Source organism: Amblyomma americanum, chromosome 9 (assembly GCF_052857255.1).
Source record: "Amblyomma americanum isolate KBUSLIRL-KWMA chromosome 9, ASM5285725v1, whole genome shotgun sequence".
Taxonomy (NCBI): Eukaryota; Metazoa; Arthropoda; class Arachnida; order Ixodida; family Ixodidae; genus Amblyomma; species Amblyomma americanum.
In genome coordinates, this window is record NC_135505.1 from 28,072,130 (window position 1) to 28,092,069 (window position 19,940).

General features: G+C 47.0%; 2 protein-coding genes across 3 annotated transcripts in view; both read right to left on the minus strand.

The window, feature by feature from the left end:
• Positions 1–4,290: 4,290 nt before the first annotated feature.
• Positions 4,291–7,663, minus strand: RIOK1 (RIO kinase 1). The gene has a single exon (XM_077638375.1). It carries the CDS (start codon positions 7,523–7,525, stop codon positions 5,960–5,962), a length of 1,566 nt encoding a protein of 521 aa, XP_077494501.1. The 5' UTR covers positions 7,526–7,663; the 3' UTR covers positions 4,291–5,959.
• An 8,809-nt stretch (positions 7,664–16,472) lies between these two features.
• Positions 16,473–19,940, minus strand: part of LOC144105229 (uncharacterized) — a 48,520-nt gene continuing 45,052 nt past the window's right edge. For both annotated transcript variants that reach the window (XM_077638376.1, XM_077638377.1), the window contains exon 12: positions 16,473–17,316. In XM_077638376.1, the coding sequence (XP_077494502.1) occupies positions 17,144–17,316 (173 nt within the window). In that variant the 3' untranslated portion in view covers positions 16,473–17,143. The remainder of the gene's footprint in view (positions 17,317–19,940) is intronic.

A 19,940-nucleotide genomic window follows, 5' to 3' on the forward strand; every position in this document is an offset into this window, starting at 1 on the left:
AGTTGGGCTCGAGCGGTTGCTGGCAGAAGCTGCACGCCGACGGGCTTCGGCGCTGAAGGCCCTCTTGGCGAACGATGTCGTCCTGAGCGTGCTTGCAGTAGAATTTCAATAGTCGTCCGTTTCTTCGAGGATGGTTCACAAACCCTTCCTCCAGTGTCGCCCGGCCCGGAAGATGAACAGGAGGCGAGCTTGTAGATGATGACAGCAGAGCACAATTTTACACCATACATATACAGAGAGCCAAACTGGAAAAAGCAGAACTGAATCTACAAAAGAACAAACTTTGCACCACTTCACTCATCGACCGGGCAGGCCAGTGCCTAAGCAGCATCACATCACATGCCAAGCATGGAGCCCCAGCTCAGACTGAACTGCATCCATTTACATGCGCTTTTAAGCACTTGATTAACAAAGGACTAAGGGCGGTCATTTCCAGTGGCCCGCCCAAAGCATCAATTCTCCAATCCAAAATAACATGCGAGATGGGGACCACCCCTTGGGCTGGGCTTAGCCTCGACCCCAGAGTCTGTTAACAATACAAACTAAATAAACAACAAAAACGCCACCACTCTCTCTCAAGTGAGAGTATACACAGGCTCTCTCTTCGGAGCTAATTCACTAGCGCCTGTCTTTCCACATTCTTGGCGAGTACTGCCTGTCCGCCATGACAGGTGTCCGTCGCGGCCCTTCTGGGAAGCTGTGGGTGCCTTCCCGGCGATAGCCCACGACAAAGGGGGGAGGGAAAGAATGTCGTCTTCGCGGTTTCGCATAGCGTCGGCTGTGGTACGGCGCGCTCTGGCCCGCTGACAGCTCCCCTGTCCTGGAATGCAACCGGAAATTGGGGAGGACAAAACCTGTTTCCCCGGGGCGGCGGCGGGACCGGTTTTTCCGGTCGTCACTCAAAGAGCATGGCTGGGCAATTGATGATGCCGCTGTCACGGTTCCCCGTCTACGCCGCGCCGTCGAACGTGGATCCTCGTATCACACACGGAATGTCACAGCATATACAGCCATGTCCGAAGGTCCATCTCTGCAATAATGCAGCAAACTCATGCTTCAGTACAGTGGCTTGCTGGTGGAGCGCGAATGACACTCCCATCAGAATCAAGTAGGTCTTTGCTCAGCATGCTTGCACAATGGCAGCCACTATGCCACTTTTTTTTTTTATTCGAGATGTTTGCCATTAGGCACGATGAGAAAGGGCCTTATCCTCACTTATCCTCATTTGACCAAACGTGATGGCACTCACACCATGGAGTCGCGTGGTGTTCTTCGGGTCCAGGGTTGCCGTTGGGAATTTTTCAAAAAGAGCCAGAACTGAGGCTAAAAGTAGCCAAAAGTAGCCACGCCACCTGGTCTTGGCGCCAAATTTGTAGCCAAGTAGAAAAGTACCATTATTATAAGCTACTTTTATTAATGAACAATAAATAATATCATTTTGAATCAACACAAGAACACAGAGTAAATAAAGAGCAAGGAAATTTGGTTCTCTTGCTTGGCCTTCAAGCATCAGGTACGTTGCAAATAAATAAAAGTTCAGTCCGCGTAGTTTATCTAGAGTAGATAGTGTTCATGCCGGAGTAATTTTGGCACATTCTATTCAACAACTCAGCAGGAACGTCAAACGATGATGCTGTTTTTTCTTGAAGTCGTAGCCCAAATTTGATTCGCAGAATCGCCATGAGCAAGTCCAGCTTCATTTTGTTACGGATCTCTGTTTTCGTCAAGTTCACGCAAGAGAACACGCGCTCTGCATCAGCGTTAGAAATTGGAAGGGTCAAAATTTTCAGTGCTCCTTGCGCCAGGTGTTGAAAAGGGCATTCGCCGCAAGGGTCCTTGTACGATGCCGCTGCGTGCCAGAAAGTCAAACATGATGCGCGATCAAGTGCACCGCTAACACTCTGCAGCTGGCGTATTTCAGACTCCAGTTCGATTGAGGAACATCCAAAAAAATGCAGCGGTAGCTTCATTATGCATTCACGGCTCTTAGCACTTTCTATGCCATCGGGATTTATGGCACACAGTCTTCGAAGTGCAGAGGAGGCATTTGGAAGTCGCTGCTGCAGTCCCATCGCCATTTGCCTCAAGAATTGGAAACAGCGCTCCCTCACGGCCCATTGGTCTTCAATAGGGACTAGTGAAATCTTCTCTCTGAAGATGTCACCTAGGTCCGCTACCTGTGGTTGCAGGAAAATCGACTTCATTTTTGCCAGGTCTAGCGACAGCAGACTTGCCGTTGTGTTGTGCCTCAAAACTGATGGATTCAAAATCCGCCTAAGAATTTCCAAATACAAATTTTCTAGCTCTTGGAAGACAACCAGTGGGTCAGTTGTGTTTGTTTGGAACATTTTGTTCACTCGCCTAACGTTACGGAGAACTGAGGCAAGAAACACGAGGTAAACATAATTTTTTCTGTCTCGATACATCTCTCGTAAAATGCGCACGTTGTAGCTGCGATCTTCTGCTTTCTCAAAAAACTCTTCGAGAGACTGGTACTGCGCCAAAATTCTTTCTATAGAGTCTGCAATAGCAAGCCATCTCGTCTGCGAAAGCGACAGAATCTTGGGCGGTGGATTTGCACTTTCATCTTCCACTGTCATACTGGCATACAGTCTCTTATAAGCATCTTGCCGGCAGCTGCTGTGTGCAAAGTAGTTGTAGGTTTCTCGCACTAAGTGCTCAACCGCAGAAGGAATCGCCTCCATCGACTTGGATGCCACAAGGTCCAGGCTGTGGCAAGAGCATTTGATCAGAATCAAGTCTTTGTTGTCCTCACTAAGACGACTGAACAGAGAATTGTGTTTGCCGCACATGGCATTTGCACCATCGGTGCAGAGTCCGAGACAGTTCTTGATCGATAGGCCGTGCTTGTCCAACGTCTTCAATACCGTGTCGTGAAGCGTTTCTGCCGTTCCATCAGACAGCTCTACGAGATCAAGAAGGGTGGTTGCAATCCTGTTTTCTTCTAAACTCAGAAACCGCACAACCATGCAAAGTTGCTTTGTCGTGGATACATCGGTTGATTCATCCACCATTAGAGAATAGCTGGAGCCGTTCAGTTGTTTGTCCATGTTTTCCGTGAAGTACGGGAAGAGAACATTCGTAATTATAGCCGTGCACTTCGTTCTGTGCAGATCAAAATCATTGAATTCGGAATGCAGAATCTCACCAAGTTCGTCGACAGCATTTATGGAAGTGTGCACTGCAGTGCACAAGGCGATCCTTAACTCTCGGCGAGCCTTTTCATAGTACGTTCGACTCGAAGACGCTAGAAGCTGCGGCAGTTTTTGTTGCGAACTTGGGATTACTGCGCACTCGCGGTGCTTTTTGGTTTCTGCGTGCTTCAACAGATCACTGTAGTGGGGTCGAATGTTGCAATTGCAGTACTTGCAGTGAGCAGTCGTTCCGCCGTCACATGACGAAATCCATCCTGTAACGCATGGTGATATGCATATTAGATACTAAGCGGCATGCGACTAAACGCCTAAAGAATAGTTTCCGTTTTGCTTACCGCTCAGTTTCTTGTCCTTTCTCCATTCTTCTCGAAACGTGCGCTTTGCTCTTGCGTCTTTTCCCATGGTAGACGCCGGTGTCGGCAAGCCGAAGGCACAAAAACAGAAGCTTTGTCGCCTTGGGGTACACAAGTGTTATTTCACCTGTACTGCTCGTTCCTCTCTGGTGTCATGCCGTGTACACGGCTGCACCTAAACGCATGGTTTCGGATGCATGACCCTAACGGAGAAAGTACTCTAGATTAGTGTTATTTTCTCCAGATGGAGCGCAGCGTCCTTGCGGCCTTTGCTTCGCCGTGCGCTAGAATTAGCGTTATTTTCTCCAGATGGCGCGCAACGTCCTCACGGGCTTTGCTTCGACGTGCGCCCATCACCCAGAGTCCGTGCGTCTGCGCACCCGCGTCTGCTAGTTGGTCTCTATGTGCGCACCGCCGGCGGAGAGAATATATGCGTACAGGACGCGCGCGCTATGGCGCGCGCGTGTCAAGGCGACCGGAACAGCCATGAGGAGAGCAAAGCTTTAAAAATAATTGTTCTTCTTTGTTCTTGCTTGCTATTGTATATGCAATTGCAAAAAAAAATGGCTAGTGAATGCGCCAAAATAGAAGTTCAAAGTAGCCAGAAAGTAGCCAAGGAGCCAACGTGAAATTTTCATCGCCAGACGGGGTCAAAAAGTAGCCAATTTGGCGCAAAGTAGCCACCAACGGCAACCCTGTTCGGGTCAAGCATCGGTCCATCCGTCAGGATGTACAAGTAGACGACGAAGGGCACTGAATGTGAGGGGATCAAGTTTAATCATGTACAGCCCTTCAAATGTGTGTGTACACGGGAAAATATTTCTCTAAGTGTTGCCTGCAAGCCTAAACCATCTAGACCATTATGAAAGAAACCACTTCAGAGGACCTTTGAAAAAATTACACCATTTCAGTTTGTTTCCCTGCAAGGATCCATTTTCGCATACAGTAACTCATGTTCCAGCATATGCTCAATATGTGTGGCTGACACTAATTATTCATTCAGAAATATGCGCAAAAATGAACTTCACACAACACTCTAAGATTTTATATACTTTTCTGTGCTAGAAAAAAAAATTGACATCTGGAGTGCCTGTGCCAAACATGGCACAGGCACATATGCACACAGTAATAACAGAATGATGCCCCTGCTGATGTTTTCAACGCCCTCACTGCAAAGCCAAGATGTTGCATTGTTACACAGCACAGCCGACTGCTGATGATTTGAGCTTGAAAATGTCTGAAAATTGGTTGAAGTTGTGCAGAGTATGAATTAGGAGGAGGTCAGTAATACACCTCAAATTAAAAGGACCAAAAATTAGGCTGAAAAAATTTGAAATTCAAATCAAGCGGGTTCAATTATTGAGTCCACTGCAATAAAGTAGTTCGTTCCATGCCAATTAAAACAAAACTAACTGAAATAAAAAGGTGACACAGTGCAGATGTTACATAGTGGGATGAACAAGCACACTTACAGGAAAAAAGTGTCCTAGTCTCCTAGCAAAACTATAATTGAAAAGACCAACATTTCAGAAATGCTCGGTTCTTCAGGGTTGACAGCGGGCAAATCAGTGTTAAGCTTTAAAGTGAAACTGAGGACCGATTGAATTTGGCCTACATAGACACCAAACCACGCTGTAATGACAGAGGCCACTTTCACTGAGACCGGCGCTTGTATATATGGGAAAAGGCTGAAAAATGAAATACAGGCATCGCCATCAACAGCTGAGTTTCCAAGTGCATGAACAGAGTTCTTTTATACACAGATTTCAGAGGTTAGGCTACTTTGCAATTCACTTCAAAACGGTGATTACAGAGTATTTTTCGGTGTAGACGTCACGAGTTAGAATCGTGTGGCGAGAAAATATTTAAACGCAATTTTCTCAACAATAAATGCGTCCCATGCTGCTGGCCAAACAGAAGTAAACAAACAAGGCGACAAAGAATCATTTTTAGCAAGAAAAATTGTATGAAACTGTTCTCAGTGTCCCGTTAAAATGTTGCTGCACCAGGTGCTAAGTCATAACATACATGCTCTTAACTTCAGGCATGATAAGAAACACTGTCCTTCAAAATATCACTGCTCAGTGGCATGAGCCAATGAAAATTACCTTCAATAACAAACAGCTGTGTGGTGCTCCTACCAATGTTTTCTCTTCTTGAGCTGCTGTCAATCACGGTTTGTCACTTAGGCATTTAAAACTACAGCACAATTCGACACACACTGCTCTTAAAAGGAGGCGCAAAACCACCTGCACAATAGTCACCGGCATCTGTAGCAAATTATTTCCGTTGTGGCCATACAAGAGCACATCTCACCAGAAGTCTCAAGTGCAAGTAAACAAAATCATTCATTAAGCACATTTTCCATAACGGCTCTACAAGATGCTCCACAAGCCTAGTGAGTGCACAAACAAGGTTTATATGAGGTTGTCACTTCTTGCGTGCTTTGCCCTGCTTTTCTTTTCGTTTCTTAACATGCTTGGGTATCTTGTCTTTCCGTTTCTCTTTTTTTGCCTCTCGAATTGCCTTTTTCCTCTCCTTCTTCTCCTCGAGTGATTCCCCCTTTGGCCTGGCTGCACTCACAAACCTTGACTCTTTTTCATCGCCGTCCTCCTCGTCCTCACTGTCACTTTCCGAACTCTCCGAGTCACCTGAACTAGCATCCAGAATTGCCGGCTTCTCAGCAGGACCCGAGAGGTCAGACTTCATGCCAGTGATAGTGTGATAAAGGATCTTCTTGTTCTGCTCCTGCACGCCAACGATATCTTTCTCAAAGTCGAGCACGTCGTCTAATCGATGCGGTATGTAGGCTTGCTTGAAAACTTCCTCTTCAACCTGTTTCGTGGCGTCTGCGTCACCTTGCTCTATGAGCATCTGCGCCCTCTCAAGGTAAGCATCCATGTTGTCTTCAGTGATGGTGGGGTCTGTGACGAAGTCGAACAACTGCCGGACACTCATCGTCTTCACGTCTCGCCTTCCGAAGAAATCTGTGATGTTGGTGCAATCTTTGCGGAGGAACTCGAGGGCATTCGGGTGGTCATGCTCCACCGACTGCGACACGTCGATGATGATGACCTTCCCTTCGTGGTAGAGCAAGTTGTACTCGCTCAAATCGGCGTGCACGAGGCGGCAGTCGCGGTACAGACGCCGCATCATGACGACGCAGTCCCTGTACAGCTCGCGCGCCTTGGATCCGCCCAGCGGGACGTCCTTGAGTTTGGGAGCCGGCCAGCCATCCTTGCCAACAAACTCCATGACAAGGACATGACTCCTCAGGACGATGGGCCTGGGACAGGGCAACCCCGCGGCGTGGATGCGGGAAAGGTTTCGCATCTCCTTCTCCGCCCAGGTCCGCACCATCTTGCGCGGGTTGCTGCTGCAGTAGCCACTGCGGAAGCGGAACTCGCCCGTCACATAACGGTCGCGGTCCTTGAACACAAGTATGGACGTCTTGTAGATCTTGATGGCCCGGTCGGGGGCGCCGCCGGCCGTGGCGTGGTACACGTTGGCCTCCTTGCCCGTGCTCACGCAACCGTTGATCTGCTCCACCAGGCCGCGGTTGAGGAGTTTGAAGAGAATGATGCGCGTCCTCGGATCGAGCACTTGCTCCGCCGTGGCCCTCTCCACTTTGTCGCGGACGCGCACGCGCTCGTTCTCCTGTCTGCGGTTCGCTTCGTTCAGCACGCTGAGCGCGCCTGGGGCCACAGCTGGGCCCGCGTAGGCGTCGAGGTTTATCCTGGAGCTGTACTTGCCGGAGAGAACTTTGCACTGCGACTGGAACGCGTTGGCGTTCGCCTGGACGTTGCCAGGGGCGCGAGACAGGTCGTCCCAATCGTAGCCGTCGTCACTCGGCTCGTCGTCGTCGTCGAATGAATCGTCACCGCTCGCGGGCTGCTCGGGGCTGCGGCGCGCGCGCGAGGAGACGCTGGGGCTCGGCGCTCGGTCGGTGTCTTCAACCGCATCGTCGAACTGTCCCTCCACCACGTCGGCAAACATACTTTTATAGCGATCCGTAACACAGTACTCAATTATGTATATAAAAAATCTGTCAGTTATTCGCTGGGCAGTAACCACATGGCTAGACACATGGCGCACACGATGCACTTACGTGCTTCACTTTTGGATTGGTCTAGATTGGTGTCGTCTACAAAACTTTCCTCCCAAGATACGCAAAAAGCAACGTAAGCATTATGCATTTCAAAATAATCAGCTGTTTCATTGCATATTTTTTAACGACGGTGTCATGAGCCCGATCAGGTTTTTTTTTGCAGTCATCAAGTCACGTCATGCTGACGCTAGGGGCAAACGCTATTTTATTTTTTTTTCTTTACGCGGTTACGCGGTGACATAGAGCTACTACCTGCTACTACTACGCGGTGACCACTGATCTCCACAGGTGGCTGGATGCCGCATTCTTGCTTTCCGAAGTGGACGCAAGTGAAGCCACCGGAAGTTTGGCGGCATGTCCCGGAAGTGCTGGGTCTGCTGTACATTTCAATGCAAAAAGTCGCGTCTTTCGCGCCTTCGTTCTCAGTTATTTGCGTTGTTCTCTTGTAATATCTGCTGTTATACAGTATTGTGCGTTTTTATCGCTGACACTTTCAAAAATTTCCTCGCCTCAACCGCTGGCTCGCTTGCGGTGAAACTGCACACAGAGCTTGCGTATTATGGTAACTTTTGTATCGTAGGAAGTTTGGCAACGGTACTTACGTAGTTGAGCCGTGCATGATGCGAAAACATAATCGTCTACGTAGAGATCAGCAACCAAAACCCGCAGACGACGCTTTTTCGCTGGATGGATGCATGGATGGATACGGCTGAACCCTTTACATCGGGCGGTGGCTCAAGCCACCTAGCCATGTCTTGTGAAATTTTACTCCTGTCTTGCTTTTAGCCACCAATCAGATAACCTTCGCTTGGTTACTTCTAACCTCTTAAAATCCACTTTCCCTTCACTATCCCTAAACCCCAATGCCTTGGGTAAGTCAGCCCCGCTGCCTTCCACTGTAGGGTGAAGCCCTTTACAGAAAAGTATCAAGTGTTCAGCTGTTTCCTCCTCCTCTCCGCACGCAATGCACAAAGTGTCTATCTCCTGGTACCTGACTCTATACGTCTTAGTCCGCAAAACTCCAGTCCTGGCCTCAAACAACAAAGAACTTCTCCTACAATTATCATAGATATTTTCTTTGACAATTTCCTGTTTAAAGGTCCGGTATGTTTCTAGTGCCGATTTCGTCAGCATTCCTGTTTTCCACAAAGCTCTCTCTGTTCCTTTAACCTTTTTCTTAACCGATAATTGCTGATTTGCCCCCTTACTGCTGTCCAGATATTTGCTTGTCAATTTTCTAGTTCGCTTTCTCCATTTCGTGTCAACATTCTTTATATACAGGTATCTGAAAACTTTCCTGGCCCACCGCTTTTCCTCCATCCTTCTCAATCGTTCCTCAAATGCTATCTTACTGCTAGCCTCTCTGCTCTCGAAAGACGTTCATCCCATATCACCCTGTACCCCCTGATTTAATTGGTGTATTGCCATGTGCTCCCAAAGCTAACCTCCCTACTCCCTGTTGCCTAATTTCCAGCCTTGCTTGAACATCTGGCCTCATACACAGGACCGCATTCCCGAAGGTCAGGCTAGGGACCATCACCCCTTTCCAGATCCCTCTTACCACCTCATTCCTATTGTAATTCCACAGTGCCCTATTTTTCATGACAGCTGCATTCCTACTAGCTTTATTCATTACATATTTTTCATGCTCTGTCAGATACTCAACACTGTTATTTATCCACACCCCAAGATACTTGTACTCATTCACTACATTTAGCACGAACTCCTGTATTCTATGCTCGCCGCCCTCTTCATTAAATATCATGACTGCAGATTTTTCCTTACTATACTTGAAGCCTAATCTATCTCCCTCTGTACTGCATATGTCTAACAACTTCTGCAGGTCTTCCTTGTTGTCAGCCATTATCACTATATCGTCCGCATATATTATTCCCGGTAATGTCAGTTTAATCAATTCCCCTTGCTTGAAAAAAGATAGGTTGAAGCCTAGTCCGCTCCCCTCTAGCTTGGCCTCCAAACCTTGCAGGTACAACATGAACAACAAAGGGGACAGAGGACATCCTTGTCTAAGCCCCCGCTGTATCTCTACAGGCCCTGATACATTTTTTTCCCCATTTTATGAGCACTCTGTTACCTCTATATATATCTTTTAAAAGATTAATTACTCGATTTTCCACATCCAATGTGCCCAATATGTCCCACAAATGCTCCTGAGTAACGTTGTCATAGGCTCCCCTAATATCCAGAAATGCTAGCAATAAGGGCCTATGTTCCTTTTCCGCAATTTCTATACACTGTGTCAATGAAAATAGATTGTCCTCCAACCTCCTTTGTTTCCGGAACCCATTCTGTAGTTCCCCTAACACCCCCTCGTTCTCCACCCAAGCCTGCAGTCTATCCTTTATAATTTGCATCACCACCCTGTAAACCACAGATGTCACTGTTATAGGGCGATAGTTACTTACGTCTGCTTTGTCCCCCTTTCCCTTATATATCATGTTCATTCTACTTAATCGCCATTCATCGGGGACTTTCTCATCCACTATCATTTTGTTCACTACCTGTATTAATGGCGGTAGTGGCGCCATCTGTTTGGGGTAGCGCAAAGCGTCACGACAAGGCAGTCGAGGAGAGCGTTGCAAGGAGCGCGGGCCGTTTGAATATGCCGTTCCTGTCGTTTCGTCTGCTTCTACTGAAGCGCTTACAACATTTTCGACTAATTAAGCGGAAAAATATCAGAACAAATGATTTAACGAGGCTTTACCTTTTAAAGAATATTATTTGCAATGCTCGCCTCGGCGGCCTTGTCGTGACGGTTTCCACTGCCCAAAACAGATGGGGCCACTGCCGCCCTTCAGCGAAAAAGAGTCGTCTGCGGGTTTTGGCTCGCCGATCTCTCGTAGACGCTTACGTTTTCGCATCATGTGCGCCTGAACTAAGTAAGTACCATTGTCAAACTTGCTACGAAACAAAAGTTACCATAATACGCAAGCTCTGTGTGCAGTTTCACCGCAAACGAGCCAGCGGTTGAGGCGGGGAAATTTTTGAAAGTGTCAGCGATAAAAATGCACAATACTGTATGAAGGAAACAAGCAACCTGAATGCGAGAAATGTGAGCATCGTTTGGGGAACCCTGTATTTTCAGAGAAACCGAAGAAAACAGGCATGCAGGTCTCACCATGCCGCGGCAAAGGGATACGTGCATTGAACACTATTTTCTGATCTGGTTCTTGTATTCCGAGCGTAATTAGGACAAGTAGTTGAATTACAATGAGTCTAGGTCATCTTTAAAAAAGGCAATGGCGCGGAAATCCTGACACCCGACTCGTTATACAGCTGCCGCTGTTTCAGTTTCGGTTTTCTGGCGGACGATGTCGCTTCTCATTAATTGCAGCTGAGGTTTATCGCTTTAGTGTGTCATTTACCTTCCAGAAGTGCTTTCAATCTAACTTTATAGCACAGCCACGTTTCATCTACACAGCACGAGAGAAACGGCTGACGAGAAAGACGAATGCAGCAGCGCATGTGACAAGCGCTGTAAGAAGTCAACTGCATTAAGCATCCCGAATAAAAGCCCATCCAGGCATAATTTGCTACAGTACGAAACAGTACTTGATACACTCCGTCGAAAAAGCAGTACCGATATACCTTTTGGACGCGCTAATGTGAACCACCAGAACACCGACGGCACCTCACCACATTGTGGCCTCGCCCCTGTTCGGTCCAAACATAATTCGGTAAAATTGCCACTGCAAAGTCGGCTGCCTAATGAAGGTTTCCATCTATTCTTTCTTAAATTTAATACTCACTGATGGTATAACTTGCACTTAGAGCGCGACGACGTTCATCACAACAAAGAACAGAGTTGACGACGCTAGGTCAACGGGACGACAGAGCTGAGCAGTCAAGGCTCCATACGTACTGTGTAGCGATGTTCTGTCGTCTGCTAGTGTCGTCCCATACTGATGCAATGGACCCTTATTTTTGGAACGTCTTTCCCGAGGACTTTGCTGTTCCCCTCATGCAGTTGACGTCGCAACAGGTAGGCATTGTCATGAAAAAAGACGAGAATGTCGAAAAGACAAGGTGCTAAGTGGAAAACGAAAACAAACAGAAAAACCGTGCTGAGGTCCGATTTCATGTACTGGCAAAGGCTGACTTTTGGGACATGCTGCCCAACTTCCGGTGGCTTCACATTCGGGTGCCCGATGCGGCATCCAGCCCCCTAGTGATCAGTGGCGGCGACTGCTGGCCATGGATGCTGCTGACACGCGCGTATAAGAAGCATTAGCTGAGCTGTGAGGGGCTAGCAAGGAGGGGTGCACACATGGAGATCCTTCCTCCATAGGTGCACGGGACGTGAGATTGCTTCCGACGCACAAAATACGCCTTAGCCACATGGCAGGTTTAAGAGGGCGTCAACCTTAGGCGTTTCTGGGGAAAGTGGTGCGTTCTTTGATTTTTGTGCTATTCCCATGATTGCAAAAAGGTGCCATTTTAGTCAGCCGTTCTGCTGGTGTGTGCTGCGACTGTTCTCGACTGCCACGTGTGAAGACGTGAACGGCCAAACCCATCCTTTTTTTAACAATCATAGCAATTCTTATTGCCTGTTATGTCGGTGAACTGATTGGTCTATTTGTACAAGAGTACAGGTTTTGCGGAGCATTGTCTTAGTACTTTTCCTTTTTGCTGTAAGGTTGTAAAATTTAGGTATTTAATCGGTGTGATTTGTAATCGTTGCAATAGCTTTTACAAGAGAGATATTATAGTTTTATTGCATTTGCGTTAATCGTAGCAAATTACACACATAGGCCAGCTTGCGTATTCGTTTTCTTTTTTAAAATGTAAAGCGAGCTTTCGGTGCAAATAGAAAAGTTAAGACACCTCATGGTCAAGAAGGTAAAACTGAAATCAGTAGTGGATACGCTAGTAGTGCCTCGAGGAGCCCAGGGGCCAAACAGCTCTAGCTGCGAGTACAATAGATGGCATGCCAACACACTTGTCTGTAAAGCCGAAGTTTGAGGGGCTTTACTTGTCTGCTCGTTTGTGAATGATGCATGCCTTTCACTTTAATGCCTAAAGACATACAGTAGAGCCCACTTATAAGAGCCGCAGTTATAACGAAAACTTGCTTATTAGAAACGAGTGTGAAGCAACCGTCAAAACATTTATTAGGGCTACGGCATTGCATCTCATACACAACGAACAACTATTAACGCATCACTCAGTTATAACGAACGAGTACGCGCCTTAAACTCGCCTCCGAAGATGAAAAACGTGCACTTCTTCCATACATTATTGACTGAAGATCCCTTCAAGAGTATACTGAAGAGACCTGTGATCCCTTCAAAAGTAGTGTCGGCCCCCAAAAAACAATAAAAACGGAAGCACTGACCTTGCACTAGTTCAATCAGTGCGGATGTGTTTGTCGGCGGGCCAAAGCATCATAAGTAAAAGCAGAAGCGTGGTTAGAGCGATAAAGGGGTTGCTTTGAAAGCGAAACTACTCTACGTGGCCGGTGATCAACAAATGATAGCAATTTGAAAAGTTTTAATAGTAGTCACGAAATGTGCCGTTGCCTGCCCTATTGTATCTTCGCCTTCTGCGCAGTGGCTGCATGCAGGCAGCGAAAAACGGCTCGAAACTAGAATCTGTCGTCCTTGTGAAGAGCGGCCTAGCAATGCACACCAAGCAATTGTAACCGAAATCAGACAGTATACACGATGGTTTTCGGCTAAAGTGCTAGTTCCGACCTGGCTTCTAGCGTCAAGCGTTTCTACTTCCATGCAAAGGTTGCTTCAAAAAGCGACCAGCTGCTGCAAGGCAATTTGAAGCCGAATGTTCTGCCCGAGCGGTTTACACAAGAGGGTGAAAACTGTATGTTCTGCACACATATGCACAGCAGTAGCTTCGTCACTGCATTCTTACAACTTTGTCAAGGATCTAAGGCAAGTATGCCGACCTATCACTACGTGCCTGAAAGCCTCAATCGCTACTCGTACTATCGCGCCCCCAAAAGCCACTCGCCCGCAGCAAGGATCTCAGCCAGGAGCGCATGACTGCGATGGACAGCTTAGAACTTCTTGACAGGGTCTGGTTTGAAGAAAAAGGCGTGCACAATGGACTTAATGCCATTTTTGGATGAGTAGGACAAGTCCACTTACTACGAACTTCGGATACAACAAACACAATTCCCTTGACCTTGAGGTTCATTATAAGTGGACTCGACTGTGTCTGGTCAAGCCGCAGCTGGCACTCCTTGCATTTACAATGTAACACGCAATTGCTCCCTGCAAGTCTTCGAAGCGTTCACAAGCTTATGCAGCCGATCATTAAGACAGCGCTGGGTCTGAATGATAATGTGCGGAAGAATTTTTACCATGTGGTGACGACCCTTCCTTTTCTCATGCTCCATTCCTCTCTTTCTTCCCCTGTATACATGTCACGTACACATACTCTCTCCAGTTGGGAATGCCAGCACATTTCTTCTAGGCACGGGGGGTTCACTATGCAGGAATAAGGAAGCAGTGGCCTAACATGTGGAATTTCCCATTCCACTCAAATGTGTAGAATGGCCGTTGCAAAACACAAGTTCCGGCTTCAATACCAAACAGTGTACAGGAACAGCCTGCAGAAGCTCTTCCTTTGTTACGCACACCCGGAATAATGAAGGCCGAGATCTGGCTTAAGCCTGGAACAAAGTGTGCAAGGAATGTTCCAGAATTGGCTTGTGGAATTACCAGATTCATCGATTCTAACATGCCCTCTATTGCAACCCACTCCAGTTTTTCATGGTCAGGAAAAAAAGTGCAATGCCTTCAACTGTGATGCGCACCAGATTTTCATGCTTCAATAATGAAATCAATCTTCTTGTTTGGAGCAACCAGCCTTTATTGCAACCGTTCTGATGTTACGATGAAGTAAACAGCTCCACCGCCCCTCTCTCCTTTCCTCGTCTGGCTGGAAAAATCACCTTCACTCATCTTTGGTCTCAACAGCCCAAAACATTGTATCCTTGGTGCTGTCCACAGCAGTAGAAATTCCGCACTTCTTGAATCCCTTGGTGACCATGGCAGAAGTGACTGTGTACAATGCACCCTTCACCGATCTTGTGAAGTCCTGCAGCAAGGCATGCTTCGTCCTGTTGCTTAGTGTGAATGTGAACACTATTCGTCGTCGCAACCAACACTTTCAGGTTGGCTCAAGTTCAGGTCGGAACCTTGCTGACGAGAAACTTCAGATGCTCGCGAGGCCTACGAGTGTCCACAACCATGGTAGACGATTTCGACGCACAAGAAGTACTAAGTTGCCATTTTGTGCTGCTGATGACAACAAAGTGCTGCTGACATTTTTGTGCTCGATTCTAATGCGCATGTCACTTTTGTATTAACTTTTCTGAAAAAAGGGGGTGCATGTTAGAGCTGAGTAAATATGGCAAGCAGGGTAGTCGATGAGGCTGGAATTTTGGCCGTTAGTCGTTGGCCAACACGAGTGATGCAGGCTGCAAATGCAGTGTTAGCAATGATGAAGGTTTCGCAAGCAGAGCAGCCCAACTCTCTGTACACAAAAACGCGCCTTACAATTTCAGCAGCGATATCCAAAACTTGCTCAGAGATAACTTATCACCACATGTGCCAGTGCTCGTCAAAGAAGGCTTCTGAACGAGGACAGATCTATACGGGCATAAAAGTTTACTTGGTTAGTGCGTAAAAGTGTGACAGTTATTATTCCGTGCCAAAAACCCCGCCTAGAAGCAGAGGTAACCCTGTCAATGGACTGTAAAGCAGTTCACCTTGCACTGGTACAGGCATTGTGAAGGGGAATGTACATGAGCCAGTCGCAGTGCAGGCCATCTGCAGTTGCTCTATTATTTGGGGACACGCCCTGCCACAAGCACAATAGGGTGTGCCAGCAGTGTTCATAACAACCATAAGCACATAACCAATCTGCATCTCCACCGGCTCACGTGTTCCCGTGCATGTTGCTTGTGCCTATAATTCACAGTTGTTGTTGACTTTGAAGGGAGCTTTGTAGTACAGCAAAATACCGGTGATATGATCACTATGGATACGAATTACAGGATTAGACTTGGCGAGATTCCCTGGCAGAGTGCATTGCATGATCCGAACAATCTCCTACGCTACTACAGTTGATACGAACGCACGAGCTGCGGCCACACCCTCCAGCACTATAGCGCTGCCCAAACGTTGCCCATGTCACGATCGCCAGTCACGTGGTACATACAGCAAGCAGCGGTGTGCGGCCGCACATGCCAACGTCACGAGTGAGTGGTGGTGCGCAACTGTAAATAGATCCCGTGACCGCATTTCCAGTGCTTTTGCATATGGATTTTGTTAGCTTCGTAGATACAATTTTTTTTTTGCGACCCCGCAAGGTTCAAGGTTGTATGGTACCCGCATAATAGAAAAGATATAGTACAACTTGAGCGTGTGCAAAGAAAAGCTGTGCAATTTATTTTTGGCAAATATAAAAGGCATGATTACCCATCTATGCTAACGAAGGAACACAACATACACACTTTAGAATCCCGAAGGAAGTTCAGTTGCCTCACCTTGTTTAATCAATGCCTACAAGGAAAAAACAAAAATGAAGTTGCCCATATGCGTCAAAACTCGTTGTACGAGGAGGACCAGACACACGCAGGAACACTCTTTGCACTCTTTGGCCCCGATTTCTGCCTGCACAAACACATTTAAAAATAGCTTCTTTCCCAGAACTGTGTCCGAATGGAATGCCTTACCCTCTCACATCTTTCTGTCTGGTTATTTTGCAATGGAGTTGGAGCGTCACCTCCTTATTTTACGAGTTTGTTCTTCAATTGTTATTTTGGTTTACTATGTTACGATGCCTGTCTATTTGCTCACACTTGATTGTTGTTTTTATTTGTTTATCTCTATCAATATTATCTGCACATGCTTGTCATTTCTTGTTTTGTAAAAATGTTCGAATCTGCCCCTCCTGCTAGGACCGTGCATGGTCTGCAGTATTTGAAATAAATAAATAAAAAATAACATAGAGATACTGTATTTGACAATAGAGATAGATTTAATGAAACGAAGGCAGAGAGGTCAGCCAGAAAGAATGATAATCTGGCCTGCTACTCTGCACTGGGGAAGGGGAGGACGAGAAGAAAGAGGGTTGTAATGGACGTGCACGCACATTTTATGGCATCACAACTGCGAGTCGAGGGCCATGCCACTCAAAAAACACAAAAATGCCCACTTTGCCCGGGCTGCTTGCCAACGCTGCGATGCCATAACTTCTGAACCAGACAGCAATGTATGTGTGCATGAAGATACTTCATATCCAGCAAAGTTCTTTTTGAGTATGATCTTTACTACCCGATGAATCCTTCATTGCCAGGTTTACCAGGGGAAGGCTTGACATAGCACTCCTCATCACAAGCATCAAGACATGCTAGTGGTTGCACATTCTTACAGATTCAGTCCTGCAACTTTTCTTGTGGAGAATCACTACAGGCGAGATGCCCAAAATTATTCCTTGCATGGATGTCGATGAGATAACTACAAAACAGGTGGATGTAAACATTTTAAACAACGGGCAGCCTGCAGAACCTCTTCAAGAAGGCTGTCTGGTCCAGGAACACGCAGCATTTGCTCCTGTGCGTCCCTGAAATTATCAAGCAGACCAACGTCACGTTCCAGGAGCTTGTTTTCCACCGCTGATATGAAGCCGCCTGCAGAGAAAATGCACAGAAATAAATGTTCTTACTGCAGCCATGAGTTATTTTCTAAACTAGAAGAAAAGATTAAAAACCACCATTCGATGCTGAACCCACATGATTTATTTTTCAAGCTATAAAAAAGGATTAAAAGCCACCAGTCGATGCTGAACCCACAACTTGCGCGTGTCGTATTAACTACTTCTACAAATGGACTAAGGTAGGTAGCATTTGTGGTGGTTACAAGACACCACAGCACTACCACCTTGGTCAGTCCTTCTTTTTTTCCCTCCAGTGACACCTGCAATAGCTTCCGAGTTTAGCATACACCATTTAAACCCGTGTAAGGGCCGCACTTTTTTCCAGAATTGAGGGCCTATTTTCGGGGTGCGGCCCATATACGCGATGCGCAAAAAAAAAATTAAGTAAAAACACACCCATCAGGGAATGAGCGGCATTTATTTCACGTTCAATCGTCACTCGCGGAGTCTTCCGACTGGGAGCTGGTGCTGTGCTCTAGTGCACGCTCATCCCACAAGAAGTCGCGCATCATGCCCACTGTCAACGCACAGCCATTGCTCCGCGCTTCCATCGCTCAGCAGAGCAGCTCTTCTTCCAGTTTGGGAAACTTGCACAGCTTGCCTCGGAAAGTGCGCTTTTTGCAGCCTGTGTTTCTCAATGCATCCTTTCGATTGCACCATCGTCGGACGCACTTCTTGGCTACGTCGAATTTCCAGCCCGCCGCACACTTGCCATGTCTGACAGCAAACTCCCAGCCATGTAGCTATTGAAGTGCTTGCCTATCGTGCTAAAGCTGCAACGCTCAGCAGCAGCACGCGAAAGCCATAGCTACGGTGAACGAACACGCTACCACAACTCCCGTGCCTTTGACAGCCACAAAAGGCTGGAGCTGATGACACTGATGCCGATATGAATAGTGGGAGCTTGCAGCATGAGAAAAAGTTGACAATGATGATGATGAGCCTTGGCCTCGGGCGCCATCTGTGGGCGGCGTCTGCAAGCTCCTGTGCGCATGCGTCATCTCCATGATCAGGCACATCGTTGGTTGCAGCCGGAGCTGATCGTGGAAACCACAGCCACGGCGCATGCATTTCGAAGGCTATTCCCGCATGGGTCATGGAAAGTTTGAATGCAGCCCTTACACGAATTTTTTTTTTTTTAATATTTCCTTCAGGAAAACAGGGTGCGGCCCATACACGGGTGCGGACCTTACACGCATTCATACGGTACTATCCAACCTAGTTATAAAGTAATACAATGCATCACTTTGTGATGAATATGGGATGATGCTGCTTTGAGTGTCCTAACCTCTGAGGTACTATTCAAGATAAGGCACCAATCTCCTCTGGTGCTCCCAGAAACCAGACCTTCTTTGCCCACCCTTGGAAAAGAATTGTTAATGCGTTTTAGACTTGTTCAAGCAATCGCTCATGATACCATTTGAGTGGAAAGAGTGGTTCTGCCTTCTAGCTACAGCAAATGATTTCACCATAACTTCAGGCTGAGTATAATAAAGCCGAAACCGGACATACTGAGCTTGGACATATCAAATTATTGTATATATCGAACTGTCCAAATATCACATTCAAAGGCATAGTGGTGTTGTTCGTTTTTATCGAACTTCCGTTCAGCCGACCATTCAATATATCAATCACACTGCCCACCATACCAGTGCGCAGTGCACAGGTTGCGAAGTGGTGAAGCCAGCCTGGTGACCGAAGGCTTGCGGCAGCTCTCACATGGCTTGCTTTGGTGCTGAAGGCAACGCAGAGATCAACTGTACCCTGCACTTACATTGTGCTGGTAACAAAGTTGGACCTCTCGTGATCAACAATGGCTTCTTTCAAAGCACTGTCTGCAGTGACTTTGATGTAATGTGGGCTAGGCTCAGTGACACCCAGCGAGCGGTGTGTTGCCAGCGTGACGGAGGGCAGCATGTCGTTGCAGGAAACATGCCACTAGCATGGGTGCACCGTATTCACGCTTCTGGGCTACAGATAAGCTTGTATGTTGCCATGTCTTATAGGTTGGACTATGAACAGATCGAATGCAATCCCCTGCTGAGTTCGATATATCTCGGATCGATTGTATTTACACAGCTCCGGAAGCAACAGTGCCATGACAGATTCTATTACACACCTGCAAGTAGATTGAAAGTTGTCAAACAAACGTGAACTTCAGGCCTTTTTTTTCCCATAGAAGGGTTCAAGGTTGATTACTAAGACTTAACACATAGGCGCCGACAGCTTGCTTCATGAACCAAAACTACTGCGGTCAAAAAACATTTCAGGCTAAAAAAAATGCGTAACTCGTGGCATCAGAGCTCTGACCACAAACATGACAACTGACACAATCAAAAGCAGAGTTGATGTACACGTGACAACCCTGAGAGAGTGCAAAACCGGGGTATTAGCAGACAGGCACAAACAATGAAAGAAGCAGCAAGGCACAAGTCATATAGGGGCCTAACTAGAGCTGGGGTGATTAATCTTTTCAGCCTTGGGGAACCCCAACAGATTTCAAATGTAGCCATGCAACCCCATGTGCCTCGGCTTCTGTCCTTTGCTGACGGACATGCAGGCAAAAAAACAGCACACAGACGCATTGCCCTTTAAGAA